Source organism: Xyrauchen texanus, chromosome 22, assembly GCF_025860055.1.
Source record: "Xyrauchen texanus isolate HMW12.3.18 chromosome 22, RBS_HiC_50CHRs, whole genome shotgun sequence".
In the NCBI taxonomy this organism is placed as follows: Eukaryota; Metazoa; Chordata; class Actinopteri; order Cypriniformes; family Catostomidae; genus Xyrauchen; species Xyrauchen texanus.
Window position 1 is genome coordinate 12,512,248 of NC_068297.1, and position 15,782 is coordinate 12,528,029.

At 38.7% G+C, this 15,782-nt stretch overlaps 1 protein-coding gene across 1 annotated transcript in view; it reads right to left on the reverse strand.

The window, feature by feature from the left end:
* Nucleotides 1-15,782, reverse strand: part of LOC127662142 (ankyrin-3-like) — a 110,237-nt gene that overhangs the window by 55,415 nt on the left and 39,040 nt on the right. The window contains exons 8-21 of the mRNA XM_052153181.1: nucleotides 11,606-11,704; nucleotides 10,611-10,709; nucleotides 9,112-9,210; nucleotides 7,967-8,164; nucleotides 7,360-7,458; nucleotides 7,018-7,116; nucleotides 6,627-6,725; nucleotides 6,063-6,260; nucleotides 5,795-5,893; nucleotides 4,817-4,915; nucleotides 3,528-3,725; nucleotides 2,092-2,190; nucleotides 1,799-1,897; nucleotides 1,598-1,696 (exon numbers count right to left, since the gene is read on the reverse strand). Of these exons, the coding sequence (XP_052009141.1) occupies nucleotides 1,598-1,696; nucleotides 1,799-1,897; nucleotides 2,092-2,190; nucleotides 3,528-3,725; nucleotides 4,817-4,915; nucleotides 5,795-5,893; nucleotides 6,063-6,260; nucleotides 6,627-6,725; nucleotides 7,018-7,116; nucleotides 7,360-7,458; nucleotides 7,967-8,164; nucleotides 9,112-9,210; nucleotides 10,611-10,709; nucleotides 11,606-11,704 (1,683 nt within the window). The remainder of the gene's footprint in view (nucleotides 1-1,597; nucleotides 1,697-1,798; nucleotides 1,898-2,091; nucleotides 2,191-3,527; nucleotides 3,726-4,816; nucleotides 4,916-5,794; nucleotides 5,894-6,062; nucleotides 6,261-6,626; nucleotides 6,726-7,017; nucleotides 7,117-7,359; nucleotides 7,459-7,966; nucleotides 8,165-9,111; nucleotides 9,211-10,610; nucleotides 10,710-11,605; nucleotides 11,705-15,782) is intronic.

Below are 15,782 nucleotides of genomic sequence, written 5' to 3' on the forward strand. Positions count from 1 at the left end.
AACACACAGACAATCAGACAGATACAGTGTAAATGTGTTGATACGAACAGTGTAGAGGTAGCTTGAATGAGTCATTTGTGTTAATATTATGGACAGCATACTACTGTAAATGTCGGTGTTATACATGTGACAAATAGAGCTTTGTGGGTTTGTGTGAAAGGTATGAGAGGATATGTGAGTGTTTGCTCACATATTCACTGATCAAGGTTGCTAGCTAGCAGGGTTGCCAGATGCCAGCAAGGTTTTCCAGCCCAATACCTCGTCAAAAACCGCGAGAACGCACAAAAAACCGCCCAAATTTGTATTGGCTTGTTTCTCGCTATGGTTCCTCGTTTAAACACATGGTAATCATTAACGAGTTTTAAAATTACCCATTAGTCCGTGTACTTTGCGTCCATTCGTTTTTCCTTTTTTAACCTGTAATAAAAAATTAATGGTTGTTGTATTTTTAAAACACAAAGTTGAACACCAAAATTTGAAATTGAACTGCAAATGCTGCAGTTAAAAAAAAAACTATATATATATTGTATAATAAATAAAATAAATATAAAATAAATATTTATTTTTATAAAATAAATAAAAAATAAATCTTGACGCATTGTTTATGACTTTTTGCCCCTTTATTAAACATTTAAAATATTCACAAATTAATATGGAAAAAATGTCCATATTAATTAATTCTAAGGCCAAACCCGAAATTATATTTTTCCGCGAGTGCCGAATGAGAAGAGCCATGTCTCTGGAACAATACAGAGAGGTGATTTAGATTTTTGTTCTGTGCATCTGGAATGCACCTGTCTCGTCTTTCAGTATATCAGATAGTTCATCAACAGCATTAATGGCAGTGTGGCACGCAATGTACGTTGCTATCCGCAGTTCTCGTCGTTTCTGGTCATTGTTGTCAGGGTTACTGGACTCACCCACTCTGCTAACTGTCTGACCGTTGGCTGGCACCTTGCCTTATGCTTCTTGGTGGCTGCATGATCTTTAAGATCTTTTAAATGAGCACGGATATCAGCGTTGCAGTATTTACAGTGTGCCTTTCTTTCTTCTGCACCGGTGCAATCCATGACTTTAAGTCTGGATCTCTTTCCCACTCTTTCCTGTAACTTTTTCTATATTTTGCCCACTTTGGCATATTGTCAGTGTCAGTCAGCTAGCTAAGTTTGAAAACCCCGCGCAATCTAGTGTGTTTGAGGGGAGGGCGGTGCCGGCGTGCGTGACATGAGCTGAAGGGAGGGAGTGTCTGTTGTGAGTTTAGGGGGCACGTCAGCCAGACCTGTAGTGTGTGTGTGTGTGTGTGAGTGAGTGAGTGAGTGAGTGAGTGAGTGAGTGAGTGAGTGAGTGAGTGAGAGTGAGTAGGCTACTGAACAGAGAGTCGCCGAAAGAAGGATCTGAAGTACCGATGTTTCGGCTACAAAAACCCGCCGAACTGATCCGAAACCAGCCCAATTTTTATCCACCCGCCCAAACCCATTTTTGCCCGCAAAAAAGATTGCAAAACCGCCCAATTGGGCGGGAAACCGCCCAATCTGGCAACCCTGCTAGCTAGCTGAGCAAAGCAGTTTTTTTTTTTTCAGCATACCTCTGTACTTACCGCTGTGAGCTCATTGGCCGAAGCTTTATATTGAAGCAGCATATTAATGATGTGGGTGTGGCCTTGCTGTGCTGCTTGGTGAAGGGGAGTGTAACCATTCTATACACAGAAAGAGTCAGTATACATAAAACAAATATATACTTATACATATTAATACATCTTTTGACATAACACTCACAAATGACCCAGCTAACGACTTACATTTGTTTTGGCATTGACTCTGGTCTGATTCTCTAACAGAAAGTTGGCCATCTTCATGTTGCCATAATGACATGCTATGTGCAATGGAGTGTATCCACTCTATTAACAGCAAAAAAACAAAACAAGAAAGAGATCAATATGGAATGTAAATGTAAAGGAAAGTTGTACCAGAGAGAAGGGAAGAAAGGTTTTATTAAACAAATAAGGCATTCAAGGGAATATCTGACACTGAAGCTCACATACAGTACATACAGCTTCCACATCCTGATTACTCTGAACCCTTGAATTCTGACCTTAGTTTGGGCATCAATCTCAGCTCCATGGTTCAACAGAACTTCAGCCACTCCCATCCTATCATCCTGTGCTGCCAGGTGCAGTGGTGTGAGACCATTCTGTGTTACAAACACATACACTGGGTGAGACAACTTCTAAGAACTAATATGTCTTGATCATGCAAATATACATTAAGCTGATTCCCAGAAATGGCTGGTCTTTTGTCAATTTTTGTAATAAATAAATGGGCCAGTATATTTAATAATTTAGCATTAATCTAATATGCAGCACTATACTTTGAGTTATAAGCACAAATGTCAATGGGCATTGGCATGAAATTTTGGTATTTTCATGCAAGCATGCGCTAATTCTAGGCGTGAGTGATTTTGGCGAAACTTTGGCAAAGCATTAATGGACTGGGTCAAGTGCAATTTCATTCAGAGGTTCTTCTCCAGTTATTGCATAGTATGCATCCTACTATATAGTCCAATCTCTGTCAAAAACCAGTGATATAAACAAAGACAGCACATTTATAAGAAGTTGGTAGTGTAAAGGGACTGTATGCAATGAGCAAGAAGAATAGAAATATTTCTATGACAGTGACCCACTCCATGTATAAGCATATAAAGTGTGATTCTCGTCAGGTTTCAGATGTACAAGTACGTTCAGTTAAATTATGGAGAAAATAAATATTACTAATAATTTTCATCATCTGACACAGAACTCATAGCTAGTATTAACAGTGATTGTATTAGTACTCACTTAACTTCTACTGGCGTATTTTTATTTTGAAAAAGTGTATTCATTTATTGAAACACAAAATAATTAAAACAAAAATATTTCTAAATTCAAAATTACACTTCAAACGAAACAAAAATATAATCAAAATAACAAAGTGGTCCAACCATTTTATTCACTCCAACTTCTTTCACCGTGCATTAAAAATCACTCTGCGACAACAGGTGGAAAAATACCAATACAAATTAGATCATAAATGCAATTGTATATATAAACATAATAATATTATTAAAAAAATAAACCATTACCTATTGATAGATAAACACAAATCTCATACATTTTTGTTTCATAAAACGATTGTCAGGGACATAATGTGATGTTCCACAATATTTTCAGAGTTTGGACATTAACTTTATTACCACCTACTGGTGGAATCTCCAGTTTCCAGGTGGAGTTTAGACTTTGTGCTAAAAACAGACTTTTAAATGGTCTCTGCGCAGTGACCTGTTTTTCAGGAAAATAGCAAATTACAAAATACACCCACAGTTTGTGCACACACACCCACAGAAAGTGCAAACACTCCCACCCATGCCCATTTGCGCTTTGCCCTTGCACAAAAATTGCGCACAGCGCTGCACTTTCTGCACTCATGAAATTAGAGCCCATTCCATTTTCCAAGCCCTGTGCGGTAAGTTTTTTTTTGTATATGTATGTTTACCTTATTGCCCATATTAACATTAGCGTGTTTGCTAAGCAGTAGAGACACAAGGTCAACACTGCCCTCCTGTGCGGCGAGATGCAAAGGGCTGATGCCCTGACGGGTCACTGTGTTACACTCCGCCCCATATTCCAGCAACATCGTCCCAATCTCCAACTGATTCTTCTTAGCCGCAATGTGGAGTGGAGTATAACCATTCTTCAGAGAATTAGAAAGAGAGAGATGCAAAGATTCAGCATTTGATACATACCTAGAACCTTTTTTTTATCTTTCCAGTATTTTGGTCTTAACACAATTTCCATAACTTTCAGCTATTTAATTTTTTTAGACATTCTCAGTGTGCTTTTTTCCCCAATTTGGAAAGCCCAATTCCCAATGAGTCCTCGGGGTGGTGGAGGACGAATCTCAGTTTCCTCCGTGTCTGAGACCGTCAATCCGTGCATCTTATCACATGGCTTGCGCGTTACCGTGGAGACATATCGCGTATAGAGGCTTCGTGCCATACACTGTGGCATCAACGCACAACTCGCCCCACCAAGAGCGAGCCACATTATAGCGAACACAAGGAGGTTACCCCATGTGACTCTACCCTCCCTAGCAACCGGGCCAATTTGGTTGTTTGGAGACCTGGCTGGAGTCACTCAGCACACCCTAGATTCAAACTTGCGACTCCAATGGTGGTAGACACCATCAATACTCGCTAAGCCAACCAGGCCCCCAAGGGTGCTTTTTTAACTAAACGTTTAATTTCTCAAAATGAGCAAAGCCAGGCTAAGAACTTTATTCATCCAAAATTACCAGTCAGTTGACCTGGACTTCCTTATTACTCCAGTATTATGAGTTCAATGGGATTTTACACCGTGAGCTTTCAAATGTAACATATTATTCTCAAGGTCCAAAATATTCAAATAAGCATTAAAACAAAATGTATATACATAAAATAAATAAACCCTCAAAAAAGAGCATTTCTTGTGGTGGTGAGGACAATCATATTGTCCACTACCCATACATTTGGTTCTCAAAATCATGAATATGATTGATTATTCTGTTTTTGTGCAAATAATATGCTCATGTAATAGAATGTTCCTGAGGAGGGGAAAGATTATGTGTGGCCCAGGAAGATCTCTGGGAAAATTAGGCATTGTTAAAAGCCACGCTATTGAGATGCTCTGTTAGCTTAGTATAAACAATATGGAGAACTTATGTGAGCTACTTCTGATGACATGCTTAATCCAACGAATCATCTCAAATGGGTCATTGTGTGTGTGTGTGTGTGTGTGTGTGTATACCTTAGCTGCAGAATGAGGAGATGCTTCCTGGTCCAGCAGTAACAAAGCCAATCTCTGATTATCAAAGTGAGCAGCCACATGCAGCGGTGTTAAACCACTCTACGACACACACACACGTACACCCATGCAGACCCCAGCACGATCACACACACAAAAACCCACATGAACATGCACACACACATTCAAACAGACACAAGATGGAAGCATGTAAGCACATACAGTACATTGGTGTGCACACGGAAGTGTACACACGCACAAAACACAGACACAGAGTGTTAAGTTAGGGAAGAGAACCCAGCAAACTATTTTAAGCTAGCAGCAATGAACTCAATCACAACATGAAGCGCCAAATCAGAACACCACACATACAGGTGGAGTGTACCAAGCTCCATGGTTGTTCAATTATTATGTCTCATGAGCTGTTTATTATTGTTTTACATTCTTGATCTTTATTACTTATGAAAGCTTAACCATTAAATCTTTTCAATGCAAGAATATTTAGAAAAGGAATCACATTGGGGTTAGGGTTAGCCTGATGAACAGATAGAAGGTAGAGCCAAGCGCACACTACACGACTTTAGTGCGTCTCCTTTGATGTTGAGTCGCCAACTAGTAGACGACTGGTCTGCTACTAGAAGTCTCAAATCGCACGACTGAGAGTTGCGTAGTGTCCGCACTCCTGCGACTCGTCCTGACTGGTCACAGACACTACGATGAATTTCAAGTGTATTTGAAATCTGTTCTGACGCAACTTTAAAGAAATGACTATGCATCTTTAAGTGTGCACAGTGCACTGATACCAAGTCATGTAGAGTGCACTTGGCTTAATTAAGCTGTGTTATATGGAAAGGGAATTTATATGTGACACCGGTATGCAAATGTGACCAGCCATGCATAATTGTGTGTTTGTAACCATGTACTTGTGGTTCTTGTTGTGTGTGAGAGTGTGTAATATATGCATACAGTATGTTGACCAACCTTGCCTGCAGCATCTGGTGCAGCTTTCTTCTGTAGTAGAAGATTGGCCACTTCCAACTGCCCATACTTAGCGGCCACATGCAGGGGAGTGAACCCTTTCTGTGAGTGTATATGTGGGGAAGAAAGAGAGAGAGAACCAAAACAGAATGTAAAAATAAAGTAAAAAAGTTCTACACAGAAGTTTCATCTGCTTTTCATTCTAAAGAACTAAAGATGCTACAGAAAGTAAGGTAACAAACACTTGTAGAACAAATAGTACAAAACATACCTTGGTTGCAGCAGAAAGGGAAGCTCCCTGCTCCAACAGGAGAGCAGCTATTTCCCGATGACCTTCGCGTGCGGCTAGGTGAAGAGGGGTGTAGCCGGAGGTGGTGGCAACACTAGGTGATGCCCCTTTCTGCAGCAACTGCTGCACAATCTCCAACTTTCCCAGACGACTAGCTATATGTAGGGCCGTTTGGTCATCCTGAAGACCATCGTTATGGACATGGAAAATTTCATCAAAATGTTGGGGGGACAATAAACATAACAATTCTCAAGAGCAATTTTTGAAGGGGACACCAAGGTTTTTTTTTGTTGTTGCCCCGTTTGCATTTGTATTATTTTATTTCTTAAACAATTATTTTAAGAATATATCATTATATTATTTACAATACACATATTTTAATGATATTTTAGGGGGGACAACCCTCAGATAAGGGTGGTCCCGACCCCCCCTATGAGATGAAGGGAGGTAGGGCTGCAAATGACCATGCATCACTTCCATGCGTGTATTGGGAACGAATGTGGAAACTGGTGTATTCAAATTTGAACTTCTGTGTGCTAGTCTCACCTTGGCTTTGATGTCCACTTTAGCGCCATTCTGTAGCAGATATCTGACAACATCAGCCTGGCCCGCCCTCGCTGCCATGTGCATCGCCGTTTCACCTCTCTAAAACACACAAACACATTCCAACAAATTGCTTTATGCATAAACATTAGCATAAATATTAGCTTTTGCTATATTGCTGGTGAATTTTTATTCCAAATTCCAGCTTATAATAATTATTTAAATTTACAGCACCATGCACTACCGATTAGGCTACAGGAGCATAGTTATACTTCTTGTTGCAAAGTCTGCCAAATTATAGAACAGTATAGCATGATGTTATAATGGGTAATGCAAAATGGATACACATGAACATAGACTGTATTTCTTTGAGTGACAGAAAGAGGAAACATACCACGTTGGTGGTGTTGGGTGAGGCTCCGTGATGCGTGAGCTGTTTTACTATGTTCTCATGACCCATAAATGCAGCAACGTGGATGGGTGTCAACCCCGACTACAAAAAAAAAAGATATATATATATATATATATTTTTTTTACAGAATATTCCAAAAACAAATGGACTAAATATTCTGCAGACTATTAGCAAGCCTAATGTCTTATACATTCAGTTTTATACATACAATCTTTAAGTGTTGTTATGGTAATTTAAAAGTTATCACTGTACTTTTTTCCTCGCTATACTTTACTTTCTTTAACTCTTTAATCTAAAATATTAATATCTTTCTGTCTCCTGTACCTCGGTGACTGCCTGCAGTGAAGCCCCATTTTTCAGCAGCAGTTCCATCACCTTCACTCGATTCTTCTTACAGGCAATATGAAGAGGTGTGAAACCATTCTGTAAACTCACACAAACGATCTGGTTGACCGAGCTTTCACCACACCCACTTTTACCAGAAGTGGGGAACCACAAAACAAAAAAAGTTTTTTTCTCTGGTCCACTGAATTACATAAACGGTATGCATACTGAACAGTTATATTTCCTAACTTTAACTTTATTTCAAATTGTTTCTCAAGTCTTCAAGTTCTTTTTTAAACTCTGAGCATTTATGTGACACACCCACTCTCAGTTTTACTACGGCAACAAGCACAGCGATGTGTCATCTTCCTACCACCACTGTGTTTTTGTATCACACATTGTAAAGGGAAAGATTAACATTCATACAGCTGCATCTGTTAACAAAGAAAAAAGAACCCAGTTGTACAATCCCACCCCCCAACAATGAAACCCAAAGAGTGAAAGAGAGAGAGACAGAGGCCAGACAGATTAAGACAAATAAAAAGAAAACGACCAAAGTAAATTCAGCATCAAATTAGTATGGGTCTAGTTCTCTTTCTTTTCTCACCAGGGCTTTGACATTAGGGTTGGCCTTCTTATCCACAATGACTTTGGCCACTTTGTAATGTCCACAGTGAGCAGCCACATGCAGCGCAGTCAGATAATCATTGGTGACATCATCCACAGGGGCATTGTGCAGGAGAAGCAGTTGGACGCAGTTCAGGTGATCCCCTTGGGTCGCCATGTGCAGTGGAGATAGACCGTTCTACAACAACCCATATAATACGATTTAAATAAAGTACATTTAACAGAAACAATGGTAAAACATTAAAAGAACTGTTATGTGAAAAAGAAAACCTGTATATTCCGAATAAAATTTGCAGGACATGCAAGGAGGAGAATTTTCTAAGAACCTTCCACGTAAAATTGACCTGGAGTTCTATGCAAGGTGCAATATACAAATGTCCAGTCTGTCAAAAATAATCTCATTAAAGATAAGTTCTTACATTTCTCAGCATTGTAAATCACTTACTCTGAAGGAATTGGTCAATTTAAAGTAAAGTTCACCCAGAAGTTAAAATTCTGTCATCATTCCCCCTCTTATGTTGCTACAAACCTCTATGAATTTCTTCTGTTGAACACAAAACGACATGTTGATACTTCTGTCACCATTCACTTCAATTGCATCATGTTTCCAAACAATGAAAGTGTATGGTGGCTAAAGCTGTCAGCCACATCTAATTCTGTGTTCCATAGAAGAAAGAAAGTCATATGGGTTTGGAACAACATGTGGGTGAGTAAACAAAATTTTAATATCTGGCTGAACCATTCTAGATATCCCTAAAAAATTTAAAATGATTTATAAGGGCTTTCAAGTTCGACAGGAAATCACTCTAAAACCTCAATCTATGGTGAAATATATGATTCTGGGAGTCAAGAGAAAATTTGATAGCAGTCAAAGAAAGAAAAGGCTTGGCTAAATTTTGTATTTGTTGCCGGTGGTGGTTGAGGAAATTCCAGTATACTACATAAAGCACTTTGAGTGCCAAGAAAAGCACTATATAAATGATTATATATTATGTATTGTTATTATTGGATGTTACAGCCACATGGGGGAGATCATGGGTAGTTCGGTTATCACATATGCACGTACCCACACACATACACAAAGGGGCAAAATAATAAGGGTGGTGAGAGCGACAGAAGTCATACTTTAGTCTTGGATAGGATGGGGGCTCCCCTGTCCAGTAGCATCTCAACAACCTGCTCGTGTCCACTGCGTGCTCCACAATGCAGAGGGGTTAAACCGTCCTACACACACAAAGCGGCACAAAATATAAGTCAAATTTAAAAAGCAACCTCTAAGCTCATACTGTTTAATAAACAGCTGATATCATAGACAAACCTAAAGCATTTTATTAAAAAACAGCACCTCCAGCTGCTAAACTGACACTTATTCTTACAAGGGTAATGCCGAGTTTAAACGACATGATTTTAAGCCTGATATCACTCGCCGACAGTTTTGTGGAGATTGGCGAAAAAAGCCTGAAATCATAAGCAATTTGGAGCTCGCTCCCATGAGCGACGATCGCAATGTATGAACTATCAAAGACGTGATTTGAGAAAAGCACAGACATGTTGCCGGTGTCAGTGAGATATCTAGAATGTTAAATATCTGGACCTGTCTGCAATTCCAAATCGATGTGAAATATGTTTTCACTGACTACAACTGCAGTGTTGACCTACAGCCAATGAGAGTGCAAGTAATAGGACTCAGGAAGTTTCAATGGGAGGAGTCCTGATGTACCTGCAACAAAACAACAACTAGCATGGCTGCGGTATCAAGAAAGTGTCATTGGACCGAAGAAAGGAAGGAAAAATTAGTGGAACATTGGCAGGAGCACCAGTGCCTATTTGATGTTTGAACTGAACTGTCCCACAACCGGGTGGAGAAAGAGAAGATTTGGAGAGAAATTGCCAATTCTCTTGGACAGTCAGGTAAGCAAATAGGTAGATTTTTCTTTTTCATATTGTAACCAATAAAATATATTATTAAAAAATACACATCATAATCTGAAATGCATAACATATGATCATGCATTTGTTTTCATATCTCGTATCACTTCTCGCGTGCACATTTGGAGTTGTCAGGGATTTGTTAATAGTGAAACATTTTGAAATGCGTTCACCCCTGTCGCCGATTCATTGTGTAATTTGAAAACGCTACAACTTCCATGACAAGACAGACAGTTGTGTAATATGAACGGTACCACAATCCGATATCTTTGAAAGTCACATAGTGGGTAGGATCTCTATACACAATATACTGTATTGCATTTTTATAATTCACTGGCTGTAGCCAGATAGTTCCCTATACAATACTCAATTCCTGAGATAAATTTTGCTAGATTCCCAGTCACCAAATTGTATAGCAAGGGAATTCACTAAATGTATGCAATGTCCTAAGGTGCTGTTTGACATTTCCTTGAGGTGAACATACCACTGATGTTTTTCTAATCTAATCCTTTAGTCTCTGAGAACGCGCTGATATGCATTTCTGTGCACAGGTAAAACACAGGTTTTGCACTTAAATGTTTTTAAGCATGACTTTTATATGATATATTTTATATTAGTGCTAATTCACTGCTATATTAGCATTTATAAATTGTAAATGTGTGTACAGCATGGATTTGTGGCTGTTTACATGTTACCTTGGTCTTGGCCTCAATCTTTGATCCTCGGTCCAGCAGCAATTTCACCATGTTTCCATTCCCTCTCTTAGCCGCCACATGCAGCGGAGTGATGTCATTCTGTGCAACACACACACACACACACGCACGCACGCACACCAATAGACAGACAAAGCAGGGCAAGAGAAGCAGTCATTAAAAAGACAGTCATGAAATCTAGACAAAACTTATATATTCAATATTCTAGTTGGCACAACAGATTGTAAATGGAATAAATGTAAATGAATGGGAAGGGAGGGGGCATTCAAATATGACCCTCAGGCTAAAGCAGGTTCATGCATATGTTTGTTTGGGCTGTGTTCGACATCTGACAGTTTAAAGGGTTATAACAGCTTTAGCTGGGGGGGCAGATGCACACACATTCACTCAAACATACATGTGAGCATGTGTGTGCACACAGTGCCTAGGGCAGATCATTTAGCCCATTCATCAACACAATAGTGGAGCATTATTCCTCAGTCTGGTAATATACTGTATACTGTACACAATAATGGAATACTGCCCCCTTCTGATACTGAGAAGAACTGCATGCTGTATATTATGGTAATCTTAATCACAGGGTAGAGTGAAGGATCAAGATAGGGCCACAGACCTTGGAAATCTACAAATTTTGGGGGATTTCTCTTTTATTTTTAGCAAGACAGAAGTAACATTATGTGCTGTAATGTTAGTTTTAAACCAGAAAATCAGAATTATAATGTCTCTATATGAAGAATCCTCAAGAGTAATCCCTTTTGTTTCTGTGATGTGCCTTTGATGTGCAATTTTGTGTAATCATCACTTTCGAAGAATTGATGGCAGACTGCTGCCTAACAATCTAGGTAGCATTACGTCACCAATGTGTGGACTCCACAAGGCATTTGGGACAGGGTCATAGAGAAGATTTAAACAGATAAAGGGTTTTATTTGCTTTCTGATCACATCCTCCTGAACAGCAGATGGAGCTGTAATCTTACCCTTGCCATGAAGTCAACTGCTGCTCCTCTGTTTAATAGCAGTGTGGCGACATTGATGTTTCCATAGTGGGCAGCAATGTGGAGAGGAGTGAAACCACTCTATAAAGAGACAGACAGAAAACAAAATTGTTTAAAAACTCGTCATTACATTCCTTTTAAATCTGTTTGCACTGGAGTCATTTTAAGGAGTTGTATTTAAGCACAGGAGGAACATTTGATTTTGGTCTGAATTTGGTTGACCTGTGTAGCAGCCAATAATGTAATAACTACTGTTAATGTAATAACTTCAAATAACGTAATACATTTTCCATTCTTATTGTAATAAAAGTTAATAATGTAATAACTTACCAATAATGTAATACAATTTCTGAACCAATAACGTAATACATTTTTGCCCATAATATCAAAAGTTCTTACATTATTGGCTGGCTATTACATTTTTGGCTGGGTTAATAAAAAAATAAAATAATAAAAAATGTATTACATTATTGGCAGTTATTACATTAATAGAAGTTATTACATTATTGGCTGCTACAACCTGCCAAAACTATTACAGAAAAAATAAATGGCAAATCCTGTTAATGTACAACTAAATACCATCCTCACTTTAAAATTGACATGAAATTGTATGATACCAATTACAAATTACTAACGGTGAGAATTCATTAGTATTAGAGCTTTTGGTGTAAGAGCTTAGTTTTAGCTTGATTTGGACACAAATACAGTACTTTTATACTGTTTATGGAGTGGTGGTGGTGTTCTGGGCTAAAGCACATAATGCCTCAGGTTACTTAACTGTAACCCCTGTTCCCTGATAAAAGCGGAACGAGATGGTGTGCTGATTTCTGATAATTTCGACCAAGCTCACGGTCGACTGAAGCTCAGTCAACCGTGGTGCCCGCACTCAGGTCCTTCAACAGATCAGCCTGGTATGCCTGTAACACTGCCATAGTGTGCAGGGCAGCACCAGCCTGACCTGCGGCCTGATAAGCCTTCCCCACAAGCAGGGAGGTGGTCCTGCACGGCTTTGTGGGGAGAGTGGGTCTCTTCAGTGAAGATGCTGAGCCTGGTGAGAGATAACCTGCAAGTGTCTCTTCTACCGGCGGCATCACTGAATACCCCCATGCCACGGCACCCACGATAGTCGAATATGTCAACGTCGAGGGAAGTATAAGGTTTCCTCTATGAACAAGAGAGCTTGTCATGGAGGTCATCAAAGAAAGGAAGGGACTGATATGACTGATATGATAATTACTTTTTTATCAGTCATTCCTTTTCTTCTTTTTTTTTTAAAGAAAAGAGAAAGAGAAAGGTTTCTGCACACTGCCTAACGATTCTAACTCCTAACAGAGGAAAGTAGCAAGTTCTAACAGTCAAGAAGCACAACACACACAGAATGATCTGAAGGCAAAAGATCTGACAATGCACCTGTGATGCATCTATTTATAGCCCTGCTACAGGCACATCCACTGATGTCATCAGCAGAGGCTATAATATAGTAAATTTAATTGACGTGTTGCACACATATTCACAGCTGGTCACACCTAAAGTTGTTCCCAAAGCGCTAAATCAGCGCAGCATCAAAGTGTAGCCTTTTGACAGGGAATCAGAAGGTTGCTGGTTCGATCCCCAAAGCCACCACCATTGTGTCCTTGAGAAAGGAACTTAACTCCAGGTTGCTGTGGGGGGATTGTCCCTGTAATTAAGTCACTTTGGATAAAAGCATCTGGCAAATGCATAAATGTAAATGTACTTTTATTAGAAAGTAAGCAAGGGCTAATGGATCTGTGTGCATTATCAGAATATCAGCTCTTAATATCAAAACATTTTTAAACAGCCGTCGAAGCAAGATGGAGGCATCCTATAGAATGTGTTGCAGTCAAGGCCTTCCAGTCATGGAGATTTCCATCTCAATTAGACAATAATTCACCACAAAGCAGGTGGTGCTCAGTGCAGCCCCTTCCCCACCTCTGTTTGCTCTCTCATCTTCAATGGAACAAGGCTCCACCCACTTTGTAGGGAATTATTGCAATTATCAGCCACAAGCGTGAATGGATAAACTGTAAGGCTTTAAACATTTCTAAACACAGTAATACACCATGAGATTTACAGAACTAACTCTTAAATAAAGACAACATACTATCACTATTGGGGAACAACGTATGAACACTGTTTCTGATTACCAGGGCCATCACAAAGTCATCATGGATTACCCTGAGTAATCAGTGCTCTCATGTATCATTTCACACAGAAAACTCCTCATTTAAATAATTGTGTAGATAATTGTTTGATCACACAGTGATATCCTGGAATATATTCATTAGGAATATGACTGTAGAGACAGCAGTAAGCTCTTTATATTGTGGTTGTTAGGTGCAATTTGGCAATGTTTTCTAGCATGCAAAACTATGTGAACTATAAATCTACACAGCAGAACTGCTGTTGCTTGCCGTGTGGGAAAATCTGACCATGCACATGTGCAGATTAATTTAGCAATATTGCAAAGATCCTTAAACTGCAATATTTCCAGCTGTTTAACTGGTACCAAGGGATCAATTTAGTCTAAAGGCCCATGCAAAAGCCCCAGGGAAGGAGGACAAAACTAACAGACCATCTCATCTCTGTAGCTGGCCAGCCGGGTTCCTTTTCACAGCCAAGTCAAATGTATCACAATCTCTTATACTCAAAGGAAAAGCATGCTACTTTCATTGAGTAATAAAAGAGTTTAAAAGGTCAGACTTTAAATGTACCATTGTCTCTGTTCTTCAGTCACAGGATGTGGCAGTGATGTAACCTTTGTATTCTGCAACATTATTATTTGTATTATTTTAATATGTTCCTTGAGGTTCACTTATAAAATATATAAAGTTTTTTTGCACAATCATATATAATCGTATATTTGTAAAACATGATCATTTTCCATCCTCATTCTGACCCTGTCAGAAACGCTCTGTTTTGGTGCTGCCCACAGTAAACGTCCACTGTTATGATTGACTCTCTGCTCTTGACTGACCAGCTCTCTCCTCTTGCCATTTCACTGCTATTGGGCAGGTTACGGATGTGATAAGGTGTTGATGTGTTGTGGAGGCAGTCAGATGCAAATATCTACCACAGTGTGACATCACAATGTGGAGGAAGTAAAGAACGAGTCGTTTTGACAGGTTAGTTTCAACAAATGCTCTTTTTACAGTAATTAGGAAGTTTTGAGTTCTAAAACGTACAGTATGTTTTTAAAGTACTATGATGGCTTATATATCAGAAGATCAAGGAAAGTTTGATTCCTCATGTCATGACCCCTTTGAGATCAACTTTCAATCCTATAGAAGTTAAAAAAAAAAAAAAAAAAGTCTCAGCATGACAAACATCACAAGACTTTTTTTTTAGATTCGATGTTGTTTTTAGAACAATTCTGGAAATGTATAACAATTTATAAAGGTATTCAAACTTTTGCCGAAATCAACATTTAGTATCTGACTAAATCTGTGTGAATACATTTGTGCAAAATAGTCATTTGTGAATATTCTGTACTATTTTAATACTTACAAATCCAAATTGAAATTTGGTGGCCTTTAGTCTATACATATCTATATTTTAGACTAAAAGCTGACCAAATAGACATTTAGCAAATAAACATTTACAATTTATTGTCTTTCTAAATTGGTAAAAAAACAGTATGCAAAATACTGATGACTCATCCTGTATGCAGTGGTGTATATCAACTTTTGTCCAATAAAAAGCTTTTTTTAAAATGAGAGAGTCACCTTATACCACCTGCCATCCACTAGCAATAACAACTAGCAAATTGTGGTTTTAACAGGCTGACGTAAACTAAAGGCTACATGGCCAATTAGCATAAACAATTCTCTAATATATGTACTCTAATATGTCCTGGCCCAACTTCCTGTTTCAACATCGGGAAGATAACTGCATTAATCAAACCATTTAATGGGCTCTTTAAATGTGAGCAATAGCAACGGTCATGTTTCATGTTTCATCAGGATAATGTCCAGCAAAAGTGATTTAAATCTTGCTAAATCGTGCATTTGTAAATCCAAATGTTGAGGATTATTTGAAAGTGAAGTATGCCATTTCTTCAATGTTTAAATACCTTCTATCTCAGCTTAATGTGCAGATACAACTATAAGTAAGCCAAACAAACAGCAATACCTAAAATCAA